This window comes from Eucyclogobius newberryi, unplaced genomic scaffold, assembly GCF_026437365.1.
Source record: "Eucyclogobius newberryi isolate DKJ021-1_F unplaced genomic scaffold, fEucNew1.0.hap1 SCAF_13, whole genome shotgun sequence".
NCBI lineage: Eukaryota > Metazoa > Chordata > Actinopteri > Gobiiformes > Gobiidae > Eucyclogobius > Eucyclogobius newberryi.
In genome coordinates this window covers 16,442,647-16,469,001 of record NW_027315757.1, presented here as the reverse complement: position 1 = coordinate 16,469,001, position 26,355 = coordinate 16,442,647, and the positions used below count along the sequence as shown (strand labels likewise).

At 46.0% G+C, this 26,355-nt stretch overlaps 1 protein-coding gene across 1 annotated transcript in view; it reads left to right on the top strand.

Annotated features, from left to right (window-relative positions):
- Positions 1-25,582, top strand: part of ppfia3 (PTPRF interacting protein alpha 3) — a 41,670-nt gene extending 16,088 nt beyond the window's left edge. Inside the window, exons 12-30 of the mRNA XM_072442721.1 lie at positions 194-256; positions 1,288-1,367; positions 1,823-1,985; positions 4,080-4,273; positions 4,571-4,808; positions 5,421-5,548; positions 6,412-6,560; positions 7,562-7,661; positions 7,817-7,898; positions 8,480-8,680; positions 11,033-11,098; positions 11,887-11,913; positions 14,822-14,997; positions 15,075-15,172; positions 17,785-17,960; positions 19,657-19,725; positions 20,864-21,023; positions 22,510-22,591; positions 23,460-25,582. Coding sequence (XP_072298822.1) covers positions 194-256; positions 1,288-1,367; positions 1,823-1,985; positions 4,080-4,273; positions 4,571-4,808; positions 5,421-5,548; positions 6,412-6,560; positions 7,562-7,661; positions 7,817-7,898; positions 8,480-8,680; positions 11,033-11,098; positions 11,887-11,913; positions 14,822-14,997; positions 15,075-15,172; positions 17,785-17,960; positions 19,657-19,725; positions 20,864-21,023; positions 22,510-22,562 — 2,223 coding nt within the window. The 3' untranslated portion in view covers positions 22,563-22,591; positions 23,460-25,582. The remainder of the gene's footprint in view (positions 1-193; positions 257-1,287; positions 1,368-1,822; positions 1,986-4,079; positions 4,274-4,570; positions 4,809-5,420; positions 5,549-6,411; positions 6,561-7,561; positions 7,662-7,816; positions 7,899-8,479; positions 8,681-11,032; positions 11,099-11,886; positions 11,914-14,821; positions 14,998-15,074; positions 15,173-17,784; positions 17,961-19,656; positions 19,726-20,863; positions 21,024-22,509; positions 22,592-23,459) is intronic.
- Positions 25,583-26,355: the final 773 nt, after the last annotated feature.

The window sequence follows — 26,355 nt, the reverse complement described above, 5'->3', positions numbered from 1 at the left end:
TTCAAATTGACCTCTACAGAATTCATAACCAAAATCACTATATTTAATAAGTAATTTCTCAAATTCTGTGTTTGAGTAAGTTTTTAAGAATGGAAACTGAAGCACCAAACTTAAATACTTCTTCGACCACTGCTCTAAACACAAAAGGCAGGTGTAAATAAACAGTTTAACGTTTCATCTGTTGTTTGTTCAGAACGCTTTGTCCGAGGAGCTGTCCAACATGAAGAAGCTGCAGGACGACCTCTTGGCCAATAAGGTGACTCCGCCGTGTCTCACTTTTACACAAATAAGAGTTAATTCTGCACAGTATATCACAAAAGTATCTGTAATATATATATCTCTCAATAACACTGAGCTCCTCCATCTGACAGACATCGACCGTTTTGAAAAAGAAAACGCTGAAAAAAAGCAGATCTATTTCATTATTTCAGTCTAAACTTGATTTAGTCTCAGTTTAGTCTCTGTTTATTTTGACATTTCGATTGATATAAAGAAACATATTTGTTTTAATATGTCTAAGATATTATTGTGTATAAAAGTATAAGGAGCAGATGGACCTGCTTTAGGACAGGGGTGTCAAACTCATCTGGGCCGCGGGCCGAATTTGGACGCTCAGGCTGGGTCGCGGGCCGAATATAACGTAAAACATAAAACTATAAAAATATAAGAAATAAATAGCTTTATATAGCCTGCGCTGTTTTGAAGCAATTACTGGATCGATAAAAAAAATTACAAAACGTTTGTTCTCATAAACTGAAATGTATTTAGAAAAACAAGTGTCATTTCACCAACACTGTTCTTCAGTTTATGTGCATCACAACTTCAGAGTTAATCTACAGTTCTACAGAGATAAACATTTGACTTTATAACAAAATAAACTTCTCAAGATCTAAAAAAAACTTTTAAATGTACTAACTAACATTTCCACGTCTGTGTAGTTCTCTGCACACCTGAACTGACACACCACTAAACTTCTGCTCAAAAGTGCTTAAAGTGCACTTCTCCCTCGGCAGCTCACACAGCAGTGCAGCAGAGCCCCGTGGGGGAGGGGCGGCCACCAGCAGCATTGTGGGACGCGTAGTTTTAGCGATAAAAACGGTTACGGATGTAACTACGGCTCTATGAATCGATTTAAAAATATATATAAATTTGAAATGTTCGGCGGGCCAGATTAAAACGTCTGGCGGGCCAGAGTTTGACACCTATGTTTTAGGACGTCTTTTATTGTAGCGTATGAAAAAACAAAATGGCGTTTTTTAAGATGCTGTTTTTGTTTGTCTTGTTCAGGATCAACTGATCGCGGAACTGGAGCGGATTCAGCTGGAACTGGACCAACTTAGAGCTCGTCCCGGAGGAAACTACTCCAGGTAGAGTCTCTAAAGTAAACTCTAAACTACTCCAGGTACAGAGTCTCTAAAGTAAACTCTAAACTACTCCAGGTACAGAGTCTCTAAAGTAAACTCTAAACTACTCCAGGTACAGAGTCTCTAAAGTAAACCCTAAACTACTCCAGGTACAGAGTCTCTAAAGTAAACTCTAAACTACTCTAGGTACAGAGTCTCTAAAGTAAACTCTAAACTACTCCAGGTACAGAGTCTCTACACTAAAGTCGGCCTGGTTAGATTCAATGAGATAACGAGACATCTTTAGCAGCAGATTTGACACTTTTAGATAGATATGACGTGGACATGGCGTACTTGAGTGGAAAGAATGACCCGCGCACGTGTTTCCTGACCCCTGTGCACGTGTTTCCTGACCCCTGTGCACATGTTTCCTGACCCCTGTGCACATGTTTCCTGACCCCTGTGCTCTCTGTCCTCAGCCGCTCGCTCCCCGGCAGCGCTCTGGAGCTCAGGTACTCCCACGCCGCCGGCTCGCTGCCCTCCGGCTCTCACCTCGACATGTTCGGACACGCCACGGTCGGGCCGGTCGTGCACCGCGGTCATCGGGCCAGATGGAGCTCGGCCCGCGACGACGCCAACAAGGTCTGACCCGCCTCTCACAGCGTTTGACCCGTTTGTCTCGTGCGCGTGACGGAAAAGAACAAGCAGAACAAACACAAGACACGAACAAACTCCTTCATCGTTTACTCCTTCATCGTTGAACGTGGCGTGACGTTTCACGACGCGGGGTCAAAGGGTGAACGTGGCGTGACGTTTCACCACGCGGGGTCAAAGGGTGAACGTGTCGTGACGTTTCACCACACCGGGTCAAAGGGTGAACATGTCATGACGTTTCACCACACGGGGTCAAAGGGTGAACGTGTCGTGACGTTTCACCACACGGGGTCAAAGGGTGAACGTGGCGTGACGTTTCACCACACGGGGTCAAAGGGTGAACGTGGCGTGACCTTTCACCACACGGGGTCAAAGGGTGAACGTGTCATGACGTTTCACCACACGGGGTCAAAGGGACACGGAATCAAAGGGTGAACGTGGCGTGACGTTTCACCACACAGGGTCAAAGGGTGAACGTGTCGTGATGTTTCACCACACGGGGTCAGAGGGTGAATGTGTCATGACGTTTCACAACACGGGGTCAAAGGGTGAACGTGTCATGACGTTTCACCACACGGGGTCAAAGGGTGAACGTGGCGTGACGTTTCACCACACGGGGTCAAAGGGTGAACGTGTCATGACGTTTCACCACACGGGGTCAAAGGGTGAACGTGTCGTGACGTTTCACCACATGGGGTCAAAGGGTGAACGTGTCATGACGTTTCACCACACGGGGTCAAAGGGTGAACGTGTCGTGACGTTTCACCACATGGGGTCAAAGGGTGAACGTGTCATGATGTTTCACCACACAGGGTCAAAGGGTGAACGTGTCGTGACGTTTCGCCACACGGGGTCAAAGGGTGAACGTGTCATGACGTTTCACAACACAGGGTCAAAGGGTGAACGTGTCATGACGTTTCACCACACGGGGTCAAAGGGTGAACGTGTCATGACATTTCACCACACGGGGTCAAAGGGTGAACGCGTCATGACGTTTCACCACACGGGATCATAGGGTGAACGTGGCGTGACGTTTCACCACACGGGGTCCAAGGGTGAACGTGGCGTGACGTTTCCGCTGAATTCCACTTGATGAGTCAGTTTAGTGGAAAAAAAGTGTTTGACCCTTTCAAACAAGATGAAATATGATGAACAAAATGCAGGCGTGTTTATCTCAAAACGAAACAACTGTATATTTTCATGACTAAAGAATGGAAAAATGTGCTGAACTTCATTTTAAAGTGAAAGATTGTGTTTCCTCGGCCTCGTCTTCTCCGCGTTTGGCTCGCACACAGTTCTGTCGTATACGCACACAAACGTTACAGCTGTGAAGAGCTCATTTATGTAATGCATAAATCCACATTACAGTCATCTTTGTAACCGTAGCAACTCGACTGGTCAGCGTTTGTGGTTTTGTGGTATTTATGAATACTATTCATAAATATTCTTTTGTATTTCACAATGTCACTGTCTTATTGTTATGAATGTTTTAGAGTGTGGAAAGTCCAGATTACACTATAAAAGCATCTTCATCGTCATTGTTTACTCCTTCATTGTTTACTCCTTCATCGTTTTCATCGTTTACTCCTTCATCATTTACTCCATCATTTACTCGTTCATCATTTATTCCTTCATCCTTTACTCCTTCATCGTTTACTCCTTCATCGTTTACTCCTTCATCGTTTACTCTTTCATCGTTTACTCCTTCATCATTTACTCCTTCATCATTTACTCCTTCATCATTTACTCCTTCATCGTTTACTCCTTCATCGTTTACTCCTTCATCATTTACTCCTTCGTCGTTTCCTCCTTCGTCGTTTACTCCTTCGTCGTTTACTCCTTCATCATTTACTCCTTCATCGTTTACTTCTTCATCATTTACTCCTTCATCATTTACTCCTTCATCGTTTACTTCTTCATCATTTACTCCTTCATCGTTTATTCCTTCATCGTTTACTCCTTCATCATTTACTCCTTCATCGTTTACTCTTTCATCGTTTACTCCTTTGTCGTTTACTCCTTCGTCGTTTACTCCTTCATCAGGCGTATCAATGTTCATAACGGCATGTTCTCTCTGTCCAGTACCCAGACTGGGACAGCGCCGCCCTGCTGGCCTCAGACTTTGAGCGCGGCGTGGAGGTCGGTTGCTCCGACGATGAAGACGACGGAGACGGACTCTTCGGCTCCGAGCTGCTGTCGCCGAGCGGTCAGAAGGACGTCCAGACACTCGCCATCATGCTGCAGAAGCAACTGGAGGCTATCAACAAGGAGATCAAGTGAGGACTGGACCAGGACCGGGACTGGACCTGGACCTGGACCTGGACCTGCCCTGGAACCGGGGACCAGGACTGGGACCTGGACCGGAAAATTGGGATTGGACCGGGACCGGGGAATGGACCTCGGACTGGACCTCGGATTGGACCGGGACAAGGACCTCGGACTGGACCTGGGACCTGGAACTAGACCTGGGACTAGACCTGGACTGGTGGTCGGTCGGTGGTCGGTCGGTGGTCGGTCGGTCGGTGGTCGGTCGGTGGTTGGTCAGTGATCTCGTACGTCTGTCCCGCTCTCAGGTTGATCCAGGAGGAGAAGGAGAACACGGAGCTCCGGGCGGAGGAGCTCCAGAGCCGGGTGAGCGTGTCCCTGGACAGTCCGCCTCAGGCGCCCTCGTCGTTGGGCAGAGATGCGGCGGGACGAGCCTACATGTCGTCCTCCATCACCTCGTCCACGCTGGCCTCGCCCTCTCCGCCCAGCTCGGGTCACTCCACGCCGAGGCTGCCACACTCGCCCACTCGGGAGTCGGACAGACAGGTAAAAGAGAGACGGACAGGTAAAAGAGAGACAGACGGGTAAAAGAGAGACGGACGAGTAAAAGAGAGACGGACGAGTAAAAGAGAGACAGACGAGTAAAAGCAGACGAGTAAAAGAGAGACGGACGAGTAAAAGAGAGACGGACGAGTAAAAGAGAGACAGACGAGTAAAAGAGAGACAGACGAGTAAAAGCAGACGAGTAAAAGAGAGACGGACGAGTAAAAGAGAGACGGACGAGTAAAAGAGAGACAGACGAGTAAAAGAGAGACAGACGAGTAAAAGCAGACGAGTAAAAGAGAGACGGACGAGTAAAAGAGAGACGGACGAGTAAAAGAGAGACAGACGAGTAAAAGAGAGACAGACGAGTAAAAGCAGACGAGTAAAAGAGAGACGGACGAGTAAAAGAGAGACGGACGAGTAAAAGAGAGACAGACGAGTAAAAGAGAGACAGACGAGTAAAAGAGAGACAGACGAGTAAAAGAGAGACGGACGAGTAAAAGAGAGACAGACGAGTAAAAGAGAGACCGGTGCCCAGGCGGTATAACATGTGTATTCAGTAGAGTTTCACCCCTTTGACCTCTGACCTTTCGTCCCGTGCGCTGATATAAACAGAGGGAGGACGAGCGCTCTCTGGCACTGCTGGACTCGACTCCGCCTCCCACGCCGCGAGCTCTGCGCCTGGACCGAATGACCCTGACTCACCCCGGGGCCCTGCTGGACGACCCCAGAGACTTCCGCAGGTAACAACCTTTCAGGACACTGTGCACAAAGACACCCGGCAACCAGAAGGTCACAGGTTCTGTCCCGCCCATCCCCCGATCTACACCGAAGCACCAAACGGCACAGCGAACGCGGAGGAATAACCTGGCATATGAATGTGGTCGGACGATGTACAAAACGGCAATGTCACACGTGCTGTTGTCTTATTTATGAGAACATAGATCAACAACAACAAGACAACAACAACAACAACAACAACAACAACACAAAGATAAAAAAACACACAAACATACAAAAAGCACATAAAGAACACACAAAAAACCCACAAAGAGCAAGCTGGACCAGTTAGAGCATAAGGCAAGTAAAGGAGTAAAATTAGAAAATAAGGGCGTGGCATTAGAAGAAAAAGAAAGAAAAAGAGAGGAATTAAAGCCTATTCATTTCTGAATAATTGTGTCTATTTTTGTGTTTTTGTGTGTGTATTTTGGCTGTTATGACATGAGTTTTCAGTTTCAGCGTCTCTAGCTTTTATAGCAGAAGAAACACACACATTAGACATTAGATTAGTTTTGGCCCAGTGTTTGCTGGGTATTTTCCTAGTGTGATGTCATCAATTACAAACAAGAAGTGAAATCATAAACCTAAAATCTGTGCTATTCTGTGTCATATTTTAAAGCGAAATTCTTATTTATCTTAACTGCATTTTAGTTCAATGAGTCGTCCGACCTGCAGGGGGCGCTTTAACCTCACACAAGGCTGGAGCGGTCTGAAGCTCCTGTTCTGCACCTGTCGATATTGTGGAGGGGGATGATGATGTCAGAGCCTCTGACCCCTCTGTTCTTCTTCTCTGTTCTTCTCTGTTCTTTTTCTTTGACGCTCGCAGTCTCTCGATGGACGGCAGCGGCACCAACATCAGCACGGACTCTCTGCACAAGAAGAAGAAGAGCATCAAGTCCTCCATCGGACGCTTGTTTGGGAAGAAGGAGAAAGGACGAATGGGGCAGCCGGGCCGCGACGGGGCGTCCTCTCTGGGTGAAGGACACTTTAGTCAAAGCAAAAGGACTCAGACATACGTGAGCGTCCTCCAGGGGGCGGCGTCACACGTGAGCGTCCTCCAGGGGGCGCGTCACACGTGAGCGTCCTCCAGGGGGCGCCGTCACACGTGAGCATCCTCCAGGGGGCGCCGTCACACGTGAGCGTCCTCCAGGGGGCGTTGTCACACGTGAGAGTGTCCTCCAGGGGGCGCTGTCACGTGTGAGCGTCCTCCAGGGGGCGCTGTCACGTGTGAGCGTCCTCCAGGGGGCGCCGTCACGTGTGAGCGTCCTCCAGGGGGCGCCGTCACACGTGAGCATCCTCCAGGGGGCGCCGTCACACGTGAGCGTCCTCCAGGGGGCGTTGTCACACGTGAGAGTGTCCTCCAGGGGGCGCTGTCACGTGTGAGCGTCCACCAGCGTGTCACATGTGAGCGTCCTCCAGGAGGCGCCATTACACGTGAGCGTCCTCCAGGGGGCGCCGTCACACGTGAGCGTCCTCCAGGGGGCGCTGTCACATGTGTGAGGGTCCTCCAGGGGGCGCTGTCACACGTGAGCGTCCTCCAGGGTGCGCTGTCACATGTGTGAGCGTCCTCCAGGGGGCGCTGTCACATGTGTGAGCGTCCTCCAGGGGGCGCCGTCACATGTGTGAGCGTCCTCCAGGGGGCGCTGTCACGTGTGAGCGTCCTCCAGGGGGCGCTGTCACGTGTGAGCGTCCTCCAGGGGGCGCTGTCACATGTGTGAGCGTCCTCCAGGGGGCGCTGTCACGTGTGTGAGCGTCCTCCAGGGGGCGCTGTCACATGTGTGAGCGTCCTCCAGGGGGCGCTGTCACATGTGTGAGCGTCCTCCAGGGGGCGTTGTCACATGTGTGAGCGTCCTCCAGGGGGCGCTGTCACGTGTGACCGTCCTCCAGGGGGCGTTAGGGGGCGTTGTCACATGTGTGAGCGTCTGAGAACTGTTTTCTCTCTCGTCTCCTTTAACGTGACTCTTTCTGTCCCTCAGCCTCGACTCCGTCCGAGGACATGGGCCCCGGGGACTCCATGACCCTGAGTAAAACGGGAACTCTGGGACCGGCCGACAAAGACCGACGCAACAAGAAGAAGTGAGCTGCTTTTCCCGTGGGGCGTTTGTGTTCTGCAGGACCAGGTTCTTTCAGATCTGGTGTTCCTGCCCGTTCAGCTGGGGTCAAAGGGTCTGCGTCCTGTCCCGAATGCCCCTCTCACTGCTCTGTTGTTGTTGTTGTTGTTGTTGCCACAGACACGAGCTGCTGGAGGAGGCCTGTCGACAGGGTCTGCCCTTCGCCTCCTGGGATGGCCCCACCGTCGTGTCCTGGCTCGAGGTGAGAACCACTTCAGCGTTTGAAGGGGTTTAGAACGTTCTAGAAGCAAAGAACATCTGAGCAGCGTTTGGAGGAAAAGACCTGAGCCAAACGGGCTAAACGTTCACTAATAATAAAGTAATAATTAGACAAAACCAGCGACTCAAATGTGACGTTTGAGTCTAATGACCTCTGTTGTGCCCGTGCCAGCTCTGGGTGGGACGTTTGAGTCTAATGACCTCTGTTGTGCCCGTGCCAGCTCTGGGTGGGACGTTTGAGTCTAATGACCTCTGTTGTGCCCGTGCCAGCTCTGGGTGGGACGTTTGAGTCTAATGACCTCTGTTGTGCCCGTGCCAGCTCTGGGTGGGACGTTTGAGTCTAATGACCTCTGTTGTGCCCGTGCCAGCTCTGGGTGGGACGTTTGAGTCTAATGACCTCTGTTGTGCCCGTGCCAGCTCTGGGTGGGACGTTTGAGTCTAATGACCTCTGTTGTGCCCGTGCCAGCTCTGGGTGGGACGTTTGAGTCTAATGACCTCTGTTGTGCCCGTGCCAGCTCTGGGTGGGACGTTTGAGTCTAATGACCTCTGTTGTGCCCGTGCCAGCTCTGGGTGGGCATGCCGGCCTGGTACGTCGCCGCCTGTCGCTCCAACGTGAAGAGCGGCGCGATCATGGCGAACCTGTCGGACACGGAGATCCAGAGGGAGATCGGCATCAGTAATCCTCTGCACCGGCTCAAGCTGAGGCTCGCCATCCAAGAGATGGTGTCACTGACCAGTCCCTCTGCCCCGGCCAGCACGGGATCGGTGAGGACGGGGGGACAGAGGACGGGGGGACAGAGGATGGGGTACTGGGGATGGGGACAAGAGACAAGAGGGGACTCGGGGACAGGACAGGGACTGTAATGGGGAAATAAAGCAGAGACTAAAACTATAACTAAAACTGTGGATAATCTAGGACTAAACCCGGTCTAAACCCGGTCTTTTTGAATGCAGACAAACCCAGTCTAAACCTAATCTAAACCAGGTCTAAACTTGGTCTAAACCCGGTCTAAACCCGGTCTAAACCCTGTCTAAACCCGGTCTAACCCGGTCTAAACCAGGTCTAAACTCTGTCTAAACCCGGTCTAAACCCGGTCTAAACCCGGTCTGAACCAGGTCTAAACTCGGTCTAAACTCGGTCTAAACCCTGTCTAAACCCGGTCTAAACCCGGTCTAAACCCGGTCTAAACCCGGTCTAACCCGGTCTAAACCAGGTCTAAACTCTGTCTAAACCCGGTCTAAACCCGGTCTGAACCAGGTCTAAACTCGGTCTAAACTCGGTCTAAACCAGGTCTAAACTCGGTCTAAACTCGGTCTAAACCAGGTCTAAACTCGGTCTAAACTCGGTCTAAACCAGGTCTAAACTCGGTCTAACCCAGGTCTAAACTCGGTCTAAACCCGGTCTAAACCAGGTCTAAACTTGATCTAAACTCGGTCTAAACCCGGTCTAACCCGGTCTAAACCAGGTCTAAATCCTGTCTAAACCCGGTCTAAACCCGGACTGAACCAGGTCTAAACTCGGTCTGAACTCGGTCTAAACCAGGTCTAAACTCGGTCTAAACTCGGTCTAAACCAGGTCTAAACTCGGTCTAAACCCGGTCTAAACCAGGTCTAAACTTGGTCTAAACTCGGTCTAAACCAGGTCTAAACTCGGTCTAAACCAGGTCTAAACTCGGTCTAAACTCGGTCTAAACCAGGTCTAAACTCGGTCTAAACCAGGTCTAAACTCGGTCTAAACCCGGTCTGAACCAGGTCTAAACTCGGTCTAAACTCGGTCTGAACCAGGTCTAAACCCGGTCTAAACCCGGTCTGAACCAGGTCTAAACTCGGTCTAAACTCGGTCTGAACCAGGTCTAAACTCGGTCTAAACCAGGTCTAAACTCGGTCTAAACTCGGTCTGAACCAGGTCTAAACCCGGTCTAAACCCGGTCTGAACCAGGTCTAAACTCTGTCTAAACTCGGTCTGAACCAGGTCTAAACTCGGTCTAAACTCGGTCTAAACCAGGTCTAAACTCGGTCTAAACCAGGTCTAAACCCGGTCTAAACCAGGTCTAAACCGGGTCTTGAAGTGCTCAGTGTGTGGATGACGACGTCTGCTTTTCTTTAACAAACATCTGAAAGTCGTGATCAGACGGTTTAAATCTGCTCCAAAAGAGTCTGTTCAAAGCAGCTTCTGCATTTGACCCGTCTAAACCTTTCTCCAGATGAAGAACATTTGTAACAAATCATGACTAATAATCCACTAAAATAATTGTTTCATTAATCATTATCTGGACCGAACAGACTCTAAAACACGACAAAGACACTTGGTGTGTTTACATGCAAAAGAAGAAACCGAATCGTTGCTTTAATGCGATACTATCAGACATCTTACTCCAGGAGAAATTGGCCCAGATTATGCGGTTGTGTTCGGTTTCCTCGTGGCATGAAAACGCCTTAATCGTACTAAAACTAGACAAGGCGCATGCTCCACGGCCCCCGCTGACCTATGACCCCGGAACAAAACCACACAAGGAAGAACACAACAGCAGGGTTAGCGCGCACTTTATCTGCACAAGAACTAACGCGGACATTACATACATCTCGTATGTAATAGTTGTTTATATGTGACACAACATGAATGGGGGGCATCATGAACGAGGCATATCGCCCCCTAGTGTCAGGAGGACCACACGCTCTCGTCTCCTTTACTTGGACAAGGACAGAGCTTGTCCAAGACCTCAAAACCGAATGTTATAAATAACGTTTTTTTCGTAATCATGTGAACGCACTGAATGACATGATCAAAATGTCAAAAAAGAATAAACACTTTGAAATAAACTGATTTTAATCAATAAAACACTTTATCTGTAAATTACCTCTAGAAGCCTTAGGTCACCACATTTACACCTGAATCCTGTTTCACTCTTCAATAGAAATAACCCTTTGGCCTTCTTGGCTCTTCTCTCACTCTTCTTCCTCTCACTCTTCTTCCTCTCACTCTTCTCTCACTCTTCTTCCTCTCACTCTTCTTCCTCTCATTCTTCTTCCTCTCACTCTTCTCTCCTCTCACTCCTCTCTCACTCCTCTTCCTCTCACTCTTCTACTCACTCTTCCTCTCACTCTTCTCTCTTCCAGTCGACCAGTAACGTGTGGATGACTCACGCTGAGATGGAGTCTTTGAACGCTGCCACCAAACCTCCCGTAAGCCCCGCCTCTTGCTCCTCCTCTTTTGATCATCATTCTTTTATTGTCATTTATGATTTGGAATGATTTTGATTTTTTGTGCGCTCTCATTTCTGTTGTCTCTTCCTCTCTCCTCCCTGCCCTGCCCCGCCCCGTTTTTACTTTCTGTTTCTCTTTTTGACTCAGCCCTGTTCACTTTTGTGGCTTTGTGTTTGTGGCACGACTTTAAACTGACACAATTCACAGTGAATTCTGACGTGAGAAGGATTTACTTTATTCACACATGTGACATCAGAGCTCAAGACACTGGATCTGACTTTCATTTAACCCACACACTTTCACCTCACTTATGTGACTTTACAAGATAAACCAGGTCCTGGTCCTGGTCCTGGTCCTGGTCCTGGTCCTGGTCCTGGTCCTGGTCCTGGTCCTGGTCCTGGTCTTGGTCCTGGTCCTGGTCTTGGTCTTGCGTTTGTTGTTGCAGATGTTTCGAACAACAACTAACTCCTGTGTCCCACACATTCTGCTCTTCACCTCCTTCTCCTGGGACATTTCCTCTTCTTCTTCACCTCCTGCTCCTGGGACATTTCTTCTTCTTCTTCTTCTTCTTCTTCTTCTTCTTCTTCTTCTTCTTCTTCTTCTTCTTCTTCTTCTTCTTCTTCTTCTTCTTCTTCTTCTTCTTCTTCTTCTTCTTCTTCTTCTTCTTCTTCTTCTTCTTCTTCTTCTTCTTCTTCTTCTTCTTCTTCTTCTTCTTCTTCTTCTTCTTCTTCTTCTTCTTCTTCTTCTTCTTCTCTGTGTCTCTGCAGGAGCTCAAGGAGTTCAGCTGGGACCAGGTAAGAAAGGCTTTATGTGTTAAACGTTTGATGGTGTGTTCTGCTGGTCTAAAGTGCGTTCCTCCTCAGAAACATCCCTGGAGTCTTGTGTTTGTTTCAGTTTCCTGCCGATTAGTCTCCCTGTCTCTGGTCTGGTCCTTTTCTTGGATCTAAAGTGGGCCCTGAGAGGTTCTAGCTCCTAAAGTGCTCTGGTTCTCATTGGCTCCAGGTAGACTTCAGCTCAGGAGGAGGAGCTTCACAGCACGCCCAGATGATTGGACCAGAGAGAACACAGACTCAGGCCAAAACAAGAGGCAAAAAGCAGAGAATAACACAAAATAATCATTTTTCACCAAACAATAAAAGCAACAAAAATCTGATTAAGAAGAGATGAAAACATAAGGACTGAGACTATTGCCGTTATTGCCGTTTTCTGTTTATGTCCGCACGACACTTGCTTTGTCAAGAGCCACAATCTGATATTTCCAGGTCATAATGCGTCTCACAAGAGAGGTTCAAACTCGGCGTAGAAGCTTTGAGAGAAGTCAAAGAAATGAGGCAAAACTGTTCCTGTCCACGCTAGCTTTAGCCACGCCCTCACACACGCTAGCTTTAGCCACGCCCTCACACACGCTAGCTTTAGCCACGCCCTCACACACGTTAGCTTTAGCCACGCCCTCACACACGCTAGCTTTAGCCACGCCCTCACACACGCTAGCTTTAGCCACGCCCTCACACACGCTAGCTTTAGACACGCCCTCACACACGCTAGCTTTAGCCATGCCCCTCACACACGCTAGCTTTAGCCACACCCCTCACACACGCTAGCTTTAGCCACGCCCTTCACACATGCTAGCTTTCGCCACGCCCCTCACACACGCTAGCTTTAGACACACCCTCACACACGCTAGCTTTAGCCATGCCCCTCACACACGCTTGCTTTGGCCACGCCCCTCACACACGCTAGCTTTAGCCACACCCCTCACACATGCTAGCTTTAGCCACGCCCCTCACAAACACACTTGGAATTACTAAATGTCTTTTTATGAACCGCTGAGATCGGATTCATTCAGGTCTGATTTAGAAGGATGTTTTTGAGGAAAACACCACATATTAATGAGCAGAGTATGAATGACCACCAGTTTATGTCCAGAAGATGTCCTTGTATGTTCTCCTATGTCCTTGTATGTTCTCCTATGTCCTTCTATGTTCTTGTATGTCCTTGTATGTCCTTATGTGTCCTTGTATGTCCTTGTATGTCCTTGTGTGTCCTTGTATGTCCTTCTATGTCCTTGTATGTTCTTGTATGTCCTTGTATGTTCTTGTATGTCCTTCTATGTCCTCGTATGTCCTTGTATGTTCTTGTATGTCCTTCTATGTCCTTGTATGTCCTTCTATGTTCTTGTATGTCCTTGTATGTCCTTCTATGTCCTTGTTTGTCCTTGTATGTCCTTGTATGTTCTCGTATGTCCTTGTATGTCCTCATATGTTCTTGTACGTCCTTCTATGTCCTTTTATGTCCTTGTATGTCCTTCTATGGTCTTGTATGTCCTTGTATGTTCTTGTATGTCCTTGTATGTTCTTTAATGTCCTCGTATGTCCTTGTATGTCCTTGTATGTTCTTTAATGTCCTCGTATGTCCTTGTATGTCCTTGTATGTTCTTTAAAGTCCTTCTATGTCCTTGTATGTTCTTTAATGTCCATGTATGTTCTTTAATGTCCTTGTATGTCCTTCTATGTCCTTGTATGTCCTTGAATGTTCTTTAATGTCCTTCTATGTCCTTGTATGTTCTTTAAGGTCCTTGTATGTCCTTGAATGTTCTTTAATGTCCTTCTATGTCCTTGTATGTCCTTGTATGTCCTTCTATGTTCTTGTATGTTCTTTAAGGTCCTTGTATGTCCTTGAATGTTCTTTAATGTCCTTCTATGTCCTTGTATGTCCTTGTATGTCCTTCTATGTTCTTGTATGTTCTTTAAGGTCCTTGTATGTCCTTGAATGTTCTTTAATGTCCTTCTATGTCCTTGTATGTCCTTGCATGTCCTTCTATGTTCTTGTATGTGCTTTATGTCCTTGTATGTCCTTGAATGTTCTTTAATGTCCTTCTATGTCCTTGTATGTTCTTTAAGGTCCTTGTATGTCCTTGAATGTTCTTTAATGTCCTTCTATGTCCTTGTATGTCCTTGTATGTCCTTCTATGTTCTTGTATGTTCTTTAAGGTCCTTGTATGTCCTTGAATGTTCTTTAATGTCCTTCTATGTCCTTGTATGTCCTTGTATGTCCTTCTATGTTCTTGTATGTTCTTTAAGGTCCTTGTATGTCCTTGAATGTTCTTTAATGTCCTTCTATGTCCTTGTATGTCCTTGTATGTCCTTCTATGTTCTTGTATGTGCTTTATGTCCTTGTATGTCCTTGTATGTTCTTTAATGTCCTTGTATGTCCTTGAATGTTCTTTAATGTCCTTCTATGTCCTTGTATGTCCTTTTATGTCCTTCTATGTTAATGTCCTTGTATGTCCTTGAATGTTCTTTAATGTCCTTCTATGTCCTTGTATGTCCTTGTATGTCCTATGTTCTTTATGTCCTTGTATGTCCTTGAATGTTCTTTAATGTCCTTCTATGTCCTTGTATGTCCTTTTATGTCCTTCTATGTTAATGTCCTTGAATGTTCTTTAATGTCCTTCTATGTCCTTGTATGTCCTTGTATGTTCTTTATGTCCTTGTATGTCCTTAAATGTTCTTTAATGTCCTTCTTTGTCCTTGTATGTCCTTTTATGTCCTTCTATGTCCTTGTATGTTCTTTAACGTCCTTGTATGGTCTTTAATGTCCTTGTATGTCCTTCTATGTCCTTGTATGTTCTTTAATGTCCTTGTATGTCCTCATATGTCCTTGTATGTCCTTTAACGTTCTCGTATGTGGCGTGCTCCTTAGATCCTGGCGTACGGCGACATGAACCACGAGTGGGTGGGGAACGAGTGGCTTCCGAGCCTGGGTCTTCCTCAGTACAGGTCGTACTTCATGGAGTCTCTGGTGGACGCGCGCATGCTGGACCATCTGACCAAGAAGGAGCTGAGAGGACAGCTCAAGATGGTCGACAGCTTCCACAGGTGAGACCCAAACCCTGGTGTTTAGTCCTGCTGGTTGTGACCCCCGCGTGACCCTGTGTGACCTCTGACCTCCGCAGGGTCAGCATGCATTACGGCATCATGTGCCTGAAGCGGCTGAACTACGACAGGAAGGAGCTGGAGCGTCGGCGAGAGGAGAGCGCCGCCGTGAACAACGGTGAGGAACCAAAACTCACTCACACTCAAGTATCAAGTATCAAGTATCAATACTGACAAGATACTACTACTCAACTAGAGTATACAGAAAGTACTATCACTTTGTGGTGAAAAGTACAATTGTGTCTTTATTATTTAATGTAGTTATTTTTCACAATAGCTCCAGAAAAAAATAAATCAGAACAATCGTGACTAGTCGACTATTAAAACATTATAATTATATATTTATAACTGATTTTGTTCTCTGGACTCAACTGACTCTAAAACACAGTGACAGCAGCAGTATTCAATCAAAAACAATACAACTATCTCTGATTTTTCTCAGTCTTTTATTATTTATTTGTTTATTCCACAGGAACATTATTAAACATCAGTAAATGAACCAAACTTGGCCAAAGTTTCAACATGTGCGGATCATAAATTAGGAGATTTCGTCTGAAACGTATCCCGTATATTTTGCTAAACAGATTTATATCTCTCACTTCAACAGTGTTTTTATGTTGTTTCCTCCTCAAAATCTGACGTGGAGCAGATCTAAGTTTGAGTAATCCTGTAGATCTAAGTTTGAGTAATCCTGTAGATCTAAATTTGAGTAATCCTGTAGATCTAAATTTGAATAATCCTGTAGATCTAAATTTGAATAATCCTGTAGATCTAAATTTTAATAATCCTGTAGATCTAAATTTGAGTAATCCTGTAGATCTAAATTTGAGTAATCCTGTAGATCTAAATTTGAATAATCCTGTAGATCTAAATTTGAATAATCCTGTAGATCTAAATTTGAGTAATCCTGTAGATCTAAATTTGAATAATCCTACAGATCTAAATTTGAGTAATCCTGTAGATCTAAATTTGAGTAATCCTGTAGATCTAAATTTGAATAATCCTGTAGATCTAAATTTGAATAATCCTGTAGATCTAAATTTGAATAATCCTGTAGATCTAAATTTGAGTAATCCTGTAGATCTAAATTTGAGTAATCCTGTAGATCTAAATTTGAATAATCCTGTAGATCTAAATTTGAATAGTCCTGTAGATCTAAGTTTGAGTAATCCTGTAGATCTAAATCCTGTAGATCTAAATTTGAATAATCCTACGGATCTAAATTTGAGTAATCCTGTAGATCTAAATTTGAGTAATCCTGTAGATCTAAGTTTGAGTAATCCTGTAGATCTAAGTTTGAGTAATCCTGTAGATCTAAATTTGAGTAATCCTGTATATCTAAATTTGAGTAATCCTGTAGATCTAAGTTTGAGTAATCCTGTAGATCTAAATTTGAGTAATCCTGTAAATCTAAATTTGAGTAATCCTGTAGATCTAAATTTGAATAATCCTACAGATCTAAATTTGAGTAATCCTGTAGATCCATGTTTGAGTAATCCTGTAGGTCTAAATTTGAATAATCCTGTAGATCTAAATTTGAGTAATCCTGTAGATCTAAATTTGAGTAATCCTGTAGATCTAAATTTGAATAATCCTGCAGATCTAAATTTAGAACCCCATTGGTCACAAAAAGCACCGTCACTGTTTGAAAACTCATCTAAAATGTCTGGAGGCTCATTCTTGGCTCTTTGTCTGAGAGCGGTGGGCGTGTCTCCAGGTGGGCGTGTCTCCAGGTACTTCAGGACATAAATCCTTCATGTGTGTAATTTAACTGTTTGCTCTAAAGACTCTAATTAACGCTGTGAATAAAAGTCGCAAGAATGTGAAGAATTTTCAGTTTTCTGGCTTCAAGAAGGGGATTTTCGATGTGCCGCCCGGCCCTCACGTTACCCTGGGTTTTGGGCACTATAAATACTGTAAACACTGTAAACTCTGTAAACTCCTTATTAGCGTGGTAAAAACACCTCAGTCGTCACGGCTGGGATCAGCCCCGAAGCGTTACATAATTCCTGGTGCATTCCTGGAGAAAGCAGGTGTTGGGCCGCAGATTTATGACGAGCGGCTCATCCCCGGGAACCAGGCCAAAACTGAACAGCTGCAAGTGTCCGACACGTGTTAGCGACGCAGGCTAACGGCTAACAACACTCACGTCTGTGTAATGCCAGAGATTTGACATCCCCACTCTAAACGCTTAGCATCAGTTTGACGTCTCCTTTCTGTATATGCACAAAGAATCTTATTTAAATAATAACTAATAAAATATATATGTTCTTATAATCATAAAAAATAATGACTAATAATTGTTTTTAGTCAACTACCGATTAATCAACTAAACGACTAAAGAACGTCAACAGAAGACATTTTTTAAACAAATTAAACTACATTCAGTGAGTTAAAGGTGTACTGTGTAACTTTTCTGCTGGAGGGTCGGCCACCTGCTTGTCTCTGCAGGTGTCGCCACAGTTACAGGTCAGATCTGTGAGGAGGCAAGCCCACTCACAGTAGGAATATGTGTCTTTTAGGGTGTTTTTGATTTGCAATACAAACATCTGTAATAACAGTTTAATGTCATGCTGCGAAACATTCAAGACAAATCAATAACCTCAAGCAGGAGGTTAACTGTCAGAAAAGTTACATAGTGCACCTTTAAATATAGATGAATATTCTTGTCCAGTTTGTTTTCAAGTTTTCTTATTGATTTGATCTTGTGTATTTGTGTTGAATCCTCAGACGTGATGGTTTGGTCCAACGAGCGCGTCATGCTCTGGGTGCAGTCCATCGGGTTAAAGGAGTACGCCGATAACCTCCGGGAAAGCGGTGTCCACGGGGCCCTCCTGGCTCTCGACGACACGTTTGACTTCACCGACCTGGCCCTGCTGCTGCAGGTCCCCAACCAGAACACACAGGTGCGGTTAATGCTAATGCTAAAGGCTAGAAACACGTCCAGAACACACAGGTGCGGTTAATGCTAATGCTAAAGGCTAGAAACATGTCCAGAACACACAGGTGCGGTTAATGCTAATGCTAAAGGCTAGAAACACATCCAGAACACACAGGTGGGGCTAATGCTAATGCTAAAGGCTAGAAACACAACCAGAACACACAGGTGCGGCTAATGCTAATGCTAAAGGCTAGAAACACAACCAGAACACACAGGTGCGGCTAATGCTAATGCTAATGCTAAAGGCTAGAAACCCAACCAGAACACACAAGTGTGGCTAATGCTAAATTTGAAGGCTAGAAACACATCCAGAACACACATGCTAATGCTAAAGGCTAGAAACACATCCAGAACACACAGGTGAGGCTAATGCTAAAGGCTAGAAACACATCCAGAACACACAGGTGAGGCTAATGCTAAAGGCTAGAAACACAAACAGAACACACAGGTGGGGCTAATGCTAATGCTAAAGGCTAGAAACACATGGGTGCGGATAATGCTAATGCTAAAGGCCAGAAACACACGGCTGCGGCTAATGCTAATGTATAGAAACAAATCCAGAGCATACTGTGCGGCTAATGCTAAAGGCTAGAAACACAACCAGAACACACAGGTGCGGCTAATGCTAATGCTAAAGGCTCGAAACACAACCAGAACACACAGGTGCGGCTATTGCTAATGCTAAAGGCTAGAAACACAACCAGAACACACAGGTGCGGCTATTGCTAATGCTAAAGGCTAGAAACACAACCAGAACACACAGGTGCGGCTATTGCTAATGCTAAAGGCTAGAAACACAACCAGAACACACAGGTGTGGCTGCTAATGCTAATGCTAAAGGCAAGAAACACAACCAGAACACACAGGTGCGGCTATTGCTAATGCTAAAAGCTAAAAACACAACCAGAACACACATATTTTTCGGCATTATTTTTTTTATTATGCGCTGTCTTTGCCATAAAACATCTTTTGGTACAGGTCATTTTTCCTTGCTGACTGGTCACGATTATTCTGACTAATCTTTGCAGCGTGTGTTAAAATGAAAACCTAATGTACATGACAAAGACACAGTTTGAGCCTCTGTCCTTCTGCGGTGGAGCTGATGGAGCTGGTTGGAAACGGTCGGGACGTTCTGACCTCACGACCATCAAAGCCGCCGTTGTCGCCGTCTCGTCTGAGCAAAGCCACATGTGGAACACGCCTGAAACGTGGAGTGCGACGGGTGAACTAGAGCGAGGAAGATGTTCACACTCAGATGAAGAGGAAACCACCGTTAAAACCCTGCGACGGACAGGGCCTGTGAATCAGATGCCCTCAAGGGAAATAATATGTAAATGATATATAAGGATAGTAAAAACAAATGGGAAAGATGAAGAGTGGGAAGTGTGTACATCCCAGAGGAAGAGCTCAAAATGACACGTCTGGAGGGAATTTTGCGTGAAAAATGTGTCACGTTTTTCCATAACACAGTGTCAAATGTAACTGTTGGAGAAAGTGTGGCACCAGGAGGAAAACCACTGGGTCATCACTAACACAAACATCACCAATGGTCAAGGACTGGACTGACATCGGAGCAGACATCAGGCAAACTGACTTCGAACTGAAGTTAAATTTAAGGTGCAGCTTTAGGGCTTAAACTCCTCCCCCCTCTCTGTCCTCAGGCTCGTCAGGTGCTGGAGCAGGAGTATAACTCTCTCCTCTCGATGGGCACCGAGCGGCGACCCGACGAGGTGAGCACAGCAGGGCAATACCAGGGGTAACACCAGGGGCAACATCAGGGGCAACACCAGGGGCAACATCAGGGGCAACACCAGGGGCAACACCAGGGGCAACACCAGGGGCAAATCAGGGGCAACACCAGGGGTAATACCAGGGGCAACACCAGGGGCAACACCAGGGGCAATACCAGGGGGCACATCAGGGGCAACACCAGGGGTAATACCAGGGGCAACATCAGGGGCAACACCAGGGGCAACATCAGGGGCAATACCAGGGGCAATACCAGGGGCAACACCAGGGGCAATACCAGGGGCAATACCAGGGGCAATACCAGGGGGCACATCAGGGGCAACACCAGGGGCAATACCAGGGGCAATACCAGGGGCAATACCAGGGGGCACATCAGGGGCAACACCAGGGGTAATACCAGGGGCAACATCAGGGGTAATACCAGGGGCAACATCAGGGGTAACATCAGGGGCAACATCAGGGGTAATACCAGGGGAAACATCAGGGGCAACACCAGGGGCAATACCAGGGGCAATACCAGGGGTAACATCAGGGGCAACATCAGGGGTAACATCAGGGGTAACATCAGGGGCAACATCAGGGGCAACATCAGGGGTAACATCAGGGGCAACATCAGGGGTAACATCAGGGGCAACATCAGGGGCAACATCAGGGGTAACATCAGGGGCAACATCAGGGGTAACATCAGGGGTAACATCAGGGGCAACATCAGGGGTAACATCAGGGGCAACATCAGGGGCAATACCAGGGGCAATACCAGGGGCAATACCAGGGGCAACATCAGGGGCAACACCAGGGGCAATACCAGGAGCAATACCAGGGGTAACATCAGGGGCAACATCAGGGGTAACATCAGGGGCAACATCAGGGGCAACATCAGGGGCAACATCAGGGGCAACATCAGGGGTAACATCAGGGGCAACATCAGGGGTAACATCAGGGGCAACATCAGGGGTAACATCAGGGGCAACATCAGGGGTAACATCAGGGGCAACATCAAGGGCAATACCAGGGGCAATACCAGGGGCAATACCAGGGGCAATACCCAGGTTCAGACCCGGTTCAGACCCGGATCATATCCGGTTCAGACTCTAACCTGCTGCCGCTGCTTTTCCCCAGGACGGGGCAAAGTCCTTCACGCGCTCGCCGTCCTGGAGGAAGATGTTCCGTGAGAAGGACCTGCGCGGCGTCACGTCCGACTCGGCCGAAACGCTGCCGGCAAACTTCCGTGCCTCTGCCCTGGCCACGCCCTCGGTCACTCTGAGGAAGGTCAGCGACGGTGAGTTCTGCTCCAGGTGTTCGATCATGACAGCGTTCAGCCTGTTCAGTTGAGTCGGGTTGAGTCGGGTTCAGTTGAGTGAGGTTCAGTTGAGTTGGGTTCAGTTGAGTCGGGTTCAGTTGAGTCAGGTTCAGCTGAGTCAGGTTCAGGTGAGTCGGGTTCAGTTGAGTCGGGTTCAGTTGAGTCGGGTTCAGTTGAGTCAGGTTCATTGAGTCAGGTTTAGCTGAGTCAGGTTCAGCTGAGTCGGGTTCAGTTGAGTCGGGTTCAGTTGAGTCGGGTTCAGTTGAGTCGGGTTCATTGAGTCAGGTTTAGCTGAGTCAGGTTCAGCTGAGTCAGGTTCAGTTGAGTCAGGTTCAGTTGAGTCAGGTTCAGGTGAGTCGGGTTCAGTTGAGTCGGGTTCAGTTGAGTCGGGTTCAGTTGAGTCGGGTTCAGTTGAGTCGGGTTCAGTTGAGTCGGGTTCAGGTGAGTCGGGTTCAGTTGAGTCGGGTTCAGTTGAGTCGGGTTCAGTTGAGTCGGGTTCAGTTGAGTCAGGTTCAGGTGAGTCGGGTTCAGTTCAGTCGGGTTCAGTTGAGTCGGGTTCAGTTGAGTCAGGTTCAGCCTCCAGGGCAGTTTCTGTTCAGACAAAACACTGTGGAATCTGAAGAATGACCGGCACGTTTCAGCCTCAGGGTTAAACCAAACTAATGAATAATCTTAACATTTTATATAAATTTTCTACACATTTTACTTAAAAAGTCCACAAATGTTATACCTATTTTCCACCAATGGAAAATCTTTACACATTTCAACAATTTTCCTCAAAAAACACTTAAAATGATCCACAAATTTTCCTCAAATTCCTCAAAAAAATAATTTCCTCACCAATAATTTGAAGTGGCTGTGCTTCTCTGGCTCTGCTTCTGTTTGTTTTCTTCGGTGCTGTTGCTTCGACTTAAGGAATGTGTTGCTTCCTCTTCGTCTCTTTAACAAGCTCCTCCAGGTGCTTCAAAGCCGGAGAAAGACTATTATCCAAAGAACTCTCATGTTAACACAGAGTTTCCTGGATAATTAAGTTTAAAACTCATCTCCAGGAGACTGTATTTTCTCTTCACCTCCCGATCTGCTCTTCACCTCCCGATCTCCTCTTCACCTCCCGATCTCCTTCACCTCCCGATCTGCTCTTCACCTCCCGATCTCCTCTTCACCTCCCAATCTCCTCTTCTCCTCCCGATCTCCTTTTTACCTCCTGATCTCCTCCTCACCTCTCGATCTCCTCTTCTCCTCCCGATCTTCTCTTCTCCTCCCAATCTCCTCTTCACCTCCCGATCTCCTCTTCACCTCCCGATCTCCTCTTCACCTGCACCAGAGCTTCAGCCTCAGGAGAAAGCTTCACAAACAGATCCATCATCCTCCCTCTCCATCACATGTGACGTCTCCAGCTGCAGGAGTCATTCTTGGTGTGAATAATGAATAATCTCTGAATAATGAACAATCTCTGCGTTTTTAGCCAACGCTGGAGCTCGAGTGGAAGCAGCATCTGTGAGGACCTACTCCTGCTGAAGCATCTGTGAGGACCTACTCCTGCTGAGGTGAGACGTGTCTTTGTGTTTGAGCCAAAAACAAATATTCCCGTGAGCTACAGGTGCAGTGAAAGTGTCTGTCTTAAGTCCCTGCTCTGGTCCATTTCTTGGATCCAAAGTGGCCCCTGAGAAGTTCTAGCTCCCAAAGCGGTCTGGTTGTTGGGCTCCAGGTGGACTTTAACTCAGGGGGAGGAGCTTCACATCACAGCCAGATGATTGGACGAGAGAGATCACAGACTTAGGCCATGACAAGAGGCAAAAAAAATAATTCGTCATCAAACTCTGACTTTATCTCGTGCTAAAGCGCTGTATTTCCACTGATGCTAACTTATATGTGGAGCCTTAGCAACACAAAGCTAGCAAAGCGTGTTAGCATCAGCTGTTTCTTGTTTATGTCCGCACAGCACTCGCTTTGTCAAGAGCCAAACTCTGATATTTCCAGGTCATAATGCGTTGAACATTAGCATTAGCATTAGCATGACATAAAGAGAGGTTCAAACGCGGCGTAGAGGCTTTGAGAGAAGTCAAAGAAATGAGGCAAAACTGTTCCTGTGCACGCTAGCTTTAGCCACGCCCCTCACACACGCTAGCTTTAGCCACGCCCCTCACACACGCTAGCTTTAGCCACGCCCCTCACACACACACACACACACACACACACACTTAAACTGTCTTTTTGCTTTTGTGAATTGCTGAGATTGACCTTAAGATTAAAAAGTATAATTCAGGTGCAAGTTTGATTTTATTCTTAAAGTTTTTTCATTTTTGGCCACATTTTTTGTAAAGTAAAAATCACAGAGTCACGAAGCTTTGACAAGAGTTAAATTTTTTGGTTCAGATTGAATCCAGACTCTGTATAAACTCCTTTTGTCCTCAGGGCGCCGGGACTGGACCCTCTCGCTCGTCCACTGAAAACAAGACGAAAAGCAATGAATTTTCTCCTGAAAAATCAGACAATTCTGCAATAACAGGACAGACCACAGGGGGCAGCACCGAGGGGACGACCGCCAGGACGGGCCACGACTTTTCCCGAGGAGCGACGCAAAGACGGAGATCCGCAGTGTTCGGTTTGAAGAAGGATCTGTGGAGACTCAGACTTGTTTTATCTTTTATTTTCAACAGTCATTTGAAGAAAAAAGAAATATAACTATTCGACTTGATCAGAAAATTGTGTTAAAAAGCTTGATAACAGAGACAAAATATCGATATCGGTGAAAATATCAAACTAAGTCAACCTAAAGTTGTCAAAAAAAGATGAAATTCTGAACTGAAGTCGTCACGAATCATTCAGGTTTCCAATGTTTGTCGTGTAATAGTTTTGTCTCACTGCAAAAATATCAAAAAATACTGTTCGAACGTGTCAAAAGGAGGTGAAAAAGGACATTACAGCGAAACAACAAAAGCCAGTGCAGAACCTTTAAGGATACGCGTTCGTGGACAATATCGTGGCGTCAGATTCCCCTTTATTCACTCCACAATTGTCCTTTTTAAACAATATCGTGTCACCTCCACGTTTAAAGGTGGAAATCTCGAATAAAAGCCGTCAATCGTAACTTAATCCACGTCAAGAAACACATAAATATCTAATATCGGCGGACGACAATGGCCCGTGTGTCCCATGTGTCGCCGCGGCCCGAGTCGGTTGAAGTCAAGTCGTAAATTGTGGTTGAAAGCCTCCTCGGCCCGGACCACATCACACGCGGGGGGCTTTTGTCCCGGCAGGGCCGAAAGCCGAGCCCCAATCCGTTTGTTCAGAAAGGGTCCGGTTTCGGCGCGGATGAAAGGGCGGACGTGATGGTTATTGTGCGATTGAGCGCAGCTGTTTAGCACAAGGTAGAACTGTGCCGCGCTTTAGCTTTAGCTCAGAGTTTACGCAACACAGAGTCGTGCAAAGGGCTTTAAAGAGCAAGAAAACAAGCGGTAAAATCACAAACTAACAAACAAAACGTGAAAAATCTGTGAGAAATTGTGTTTGGAGCGGAAAGGGAAAGGGAAAAAAAGGGTATTTTTAGGTTTCAGATAATTTTTTTCTTAGGCAGAGCAAAAAAATACTTCTTTGTCTTCTTTGCCGTAACCCGACCGACTCGGAAAAAAATTGCCGACCTTGGTAGGGTTACAGCAAACATACAATGTATTTTGGGCAGCCTAAGTTTGATTTTTTTCTTCACCTTTGGATCATCTTTTTAAGTTTCAAGTCAAGTCCAACAGGCAAAGAAGTTTGAAAAAAATATGACTTGAAACTTGAAATAATGATTTCCACGTTGAATCTGAAACCTGAAACTAACTTCTAAACCTAAAAATATATGGGTTAGGGTTATAGTGTCTTGTCTTGTTGATTTCATTGACAAACAATTTTGGAAATTGGAAAACATTTGTTGAAATCACAGAGTAAAAATACACAAACAAAATAGAAAAAAATAATCAAGAATTATTAATTGAAAACATTTTGTTAAATTTGTTAAATTGTAGTCGATTACAGCCCCGTTTCCATGGAGACGTGGACTTTGCAGTGAGACAAACGCGCTCCTCGTGCGTCCGCGGTCGTTTGAACGCACACAAGCCATAAGTGAAGCTGGACTTTGTGGATTTTCATGGCAAAAAGTATAAATATGTGAAGAAAAAAAAAAGTTTAAGAGTCGGAGTGAGAGCGATCTTCTGTGTTTACGCTGCATGTCGAGCTGCATTGGCAAATCTTCGGTGGTGTCGGTAAAACGGGCGGGAAGGGGTGGGGGGTGAATTTGTAAAATGTGTGTAATTTTTTCAGTTGTATTGTTGATTTTTTACGATAACTATTTATTTACTTTCTGTATTGAATAACTGTACGTACATGTTCAGTTTGGCCCTTTCTTTGGACTAGTTTTAAAGGTAAATCTGTAAAAGAAGCGACTCCGCTGCTGTGCCGGCGGTGGAGCTCATGATTTCAGTGATCGTCTTCAGTGGAACCTAAACGTGACGCGCAGTGACGTCCAAATAAAGAGTTCCTCCCGGATCTGCTCATGACCCCGCCCCCTGAGACTTTATTTCAACTAGCACAGAAACTACACTGCAAAAAGTTATAATGAGCAGCAATAATGTGTAGGTAAGTTAAAATGACTACTCATAGAATGTCGAGTAAAAGGAAAAGTCCTATTGGGCCTAAAATAGGAAAATAAATGTGACTCTTGCCAGATCTGGGTCTCGTTCATAAAGAATTCTTACTGGAATTCTTACCGCTTCTTCTGTGAACGCTCTGATGTTTTTGGACGGGTTTATATTGTTGTTTTAAAGATAACAAATGAAATATGGAAAGTTACATAATAGTTTCAGTAAAAACTTTAGTTTAGTTTTAGGGACCACGTACAAACCCGATCAGAATCAGAAAAGGTTTATTGCAATTGTCAAGGAACAGAATTCACAAACATAGGAACTTTCTTTGGTGATTCGGTGCAACATAAAACAATGATAAAAACAAGATTTTATATACAGTGTATATATATAGTGATATATAATCACAAAAGGCATGCGTTAAAGACAAATCATTTAAATTTCCTATAGGATAAAAATAGGCCTACTATGTTCACACATTTACAGTTTGATTTACATATTTAGTGCGGAAAGTGAACAGTGAGTGATTAAATGATGGTTAAAGTGACAGTGTTTAAGAAGTGTTCGTGAGTTCAACGGCAGAGGGAAAGAAACTTATTGTGGCAGGAAGTTCTGGTCCGGATGAGGGGAGTGGCCTCCTGCCTGAGGGGAGTGTCTCAAATAGTCCATGTCCAGGGTGAGAAGGGTCG